This window comes from Montipora foliosa, chromosome 11 (assembly GCF_036669935.1).
Source record: "Montipora foliosa isolate CH-2021 chromosome 11, ASM3666993v2, whole genome shotgun sequence".
In the NCBI taxonomy this organism is placed as follows: Eukaryota; Metazoa; Cnidaria; class Anthozoa; order Scleractinia; family Acroporidae; genus Montipora; species Montipora foliosa.
The window spans coordinates 28,179,508-28,182,007 of record NC_090879.1 but is presented as its reverse complement, the minus strand read 5'-3'; the positions used below and the strand labels follow the sequence as shown (position 1 = coordinate 28,182,007).

The following is a 2,500-nucleotide window of genomic DNA, read 5'->3' as shown; positions in this document are numbered from 1 at the left end:
TGTTGAAACTCAAGCACGCTTCCAACAGACCTGTTTATTTTCGTGACTTAAGCACGCGCTGCGGGCCTATTGCCACCATGGACACTCTTACGCTCTTACACCCCGGTGACATAGCGTGTATTTCAGTGCACTACCACAAAAAAGATTCATTTAAGTCACCCTAGAATATCACTGCTGAAGAGTATTTAGGCCTAAGGCCAAGTAAAAAGAAAAACATGTTTTTCGTCCGGATTTCCATAAAAAAGAGAGCGGGCGGTTTTTTTTGTTATTTATTATTTCCTGTTGTATGCTTTCTTTACACATTATTATCTTCCCCCAGGGATACGTTGGAGCTCTTAGGTCAAATATTAATAAAACGAAACATCAGATATTGATTAAACACAAGTTTCTTTAATTTTGATACATACAAAGGGTTAACAGTGAAAATTTACATTTTTTTGGTGTGTACACAGCAGCAATGGGCTTTACACATATTTGATGTTATAAGAACACCTTCTTAAAAAAATAATAAAAGAGAGGCGGAGCTAAAAAATGAAGCGGGCGGGGACGAGAAACATGTGTGTTTTTTACTTGGCCTAATCTTTTTGATTTAAAATGTTTAGCGTGTCGTGACCGACCTTTTGCAGTGTTCAATGTTGTTTGTTGCCGAGTGTTGTTAATACAGTCTTAAAATGGAGCAACTTTCGTATGACCTTGAAGAAGTGTTCGCAATTTGTTTCACAATTTCCCATAATCCATATCAAGCTTCCAGTCTTCTGGATAATAGTATATTCAGAGCAAGGAGTAACGATACTCGTTAATTCAGAGGTAGAGAATTGGTTGCATGGGTCGGAGATGTTGTGCTCTCGTATTACCCATGTCTGATTCGTTCCTGCAACCCAGGTTTGCCATGAGAGTTGATTTCGATTATTTGACGTAAAGGAAACACCGTCAAAAGAAATACTACAATCGCTGCTCTACGCGTCTGGAATCTATCAGACCTCTGGCACCAGTTGTTCGCAGGATGGATAGCGCTATACAGTCAGTGGATAAATCACTATCTTCACATAGGACATCAAAAGAAGTCGTCAGAGTTTCTTTCCTTGCTGTTGTTTCGTGTGCATCAAGGAGAACTCTTGTTTCTGCTTTTCTGATTTGAAGGCTATTTTATTGGCTTTCTTTTCCATTCGCCTCACCTACAAAACCCCGTTAAAAAAAAGGAAAATGAAATATTTGAAGCTTCTGCAGCTGGCAAGCATTTGAACTACTCTTTCCGTATTTTGGCGGTTCGAATATCGAGGAGAGCGCAAATATACGGCTTGGGTCTAGTCGAGTAGGGAGAAAGGCGTAGCCCCCTTCTAACCCAAGCCCCTCTCGTCCTATCATCATTGCCCTCACTTCAGTTTTCGCACGGCCAGAATGTAGAGAACGTTGTGTTGATAGGGAAACGCGATACGTGCCTCGCTCGCTCGTCAACCCAGTCTCCACCCAATTAAATCATGTATACTGTCTACAATGATAACTGAAGCTTGTTAATGAAGAGTGTCCAGATTTTCATTTCATTGTGATCGCGGGTGCTCTTGGGGGTTCCAGCTTGTTCAAGGTGTCTAGATTTTCATTTCATTGTGAAGCTGTTTTCTTTCTTAAAAATATCAAGTTACAATGAGAGCGACCTGCAGGTAGCAAAGCTAATCGAGGAAGGTCGTTCGATAGATTCAACTATGTAAGATTCAAAATTGGACCTGCATCTAATTACGTGCATTTCTGGAAACATGACATCACCCAAGACCGACCGACCGACCGACCAACCGACCGATTGATCGACCGACCGATCGATCGATCGACCGACCATGACATCACCAACACCTTGAACAAACTGGAACCCCCAAGAGCACCCGCGATCATAATGAAATGAAAATCTAGATGATCTACATTAACAGGCTTCAGTTACCATTGTAGACTGTATACATTATTAGGCGGGAGATTGGGTTGGGCTAGTACACTTGGGATTTTGAGAGCTAAAACGGCGATCTAGACGAAAACGTCATCTCAAAATACAACTTTGGACTATAGTAAATCTTTCGATATTATTCCATCTCGTTCACGTCGTACAACGTGGGCAGAGTATCCTAAAATATAAAGTGGGTACGAATGGTTTCTAAGGAAAAATAGACAATGAAAGGTTCACATTTCTACGCTCACCTTGTCATTAAAACCTTAAATTTGGTCATTTCACGTCGTTGTTATGCAGAGTATCGCAAACGCATGAGCTAACATGCGTGCTGCATGTGCCACACGTGCAGCACGACTTTTTTAACCAATGACAATAGAAAGCTTAAGGGCCCACAGACGGATGTTTCGCGCGTTGCTAAGGAAGTGAAAGAATGAACGTTTCGATCATGGGAATATGAAAGGGTTACAGTTTGTAAATTCTCCTCACAATTTCAATGAAATGTTAGTCAGACAGGTATGGAGAATGAAGAATATTATCAGCCTTAGTCAGAGATGTGATTTTGATGTA

The 2,500-nt window shown here is 41.0% G+C and overlaps 2 protein-coding genes across 2 annotated transcripts in view; one reads left to right on the top strand and one right to left on the bottom strand.

Annotated features, from left to right (window-relative positions):
• The window catches only part of LOC137976371 (putative tyrosinase-like protein tyr-3), a 7,849-nt gene extending 7,623 nt beyond the window's left edge, over positions 1–226 (top strand). The window contains exon 4 of the mRNA XM_068823714.1: positions 1–226. This exon is cut by the window's left edge and continues 2,652 nt beyond it. The gene's annotated coding sequence lies outside the window, so the exon portion shown is untranslated.
• A 144-nt stretch (positions 227–370) lies between these two features.
• The window catches only part of LOC137976370 (protein LTV1 homolog), a 15,102-nt gene continuing 12,972 nt past the window's right edge, over positions 371–2,500 (bottom strand). Inside the window, exon 14 of the mRNA XM_068823713.1 lies at positions 371–1,175. Within this exon, the coding sequence (XP_068679814.1) occupies positions 1,068–1,175 (108 nt within the window). The 3' untranslated portion in view covers positions 371–1,067. The remainder of the gene's footprint in view (positions 1,176–2,500) is intronic.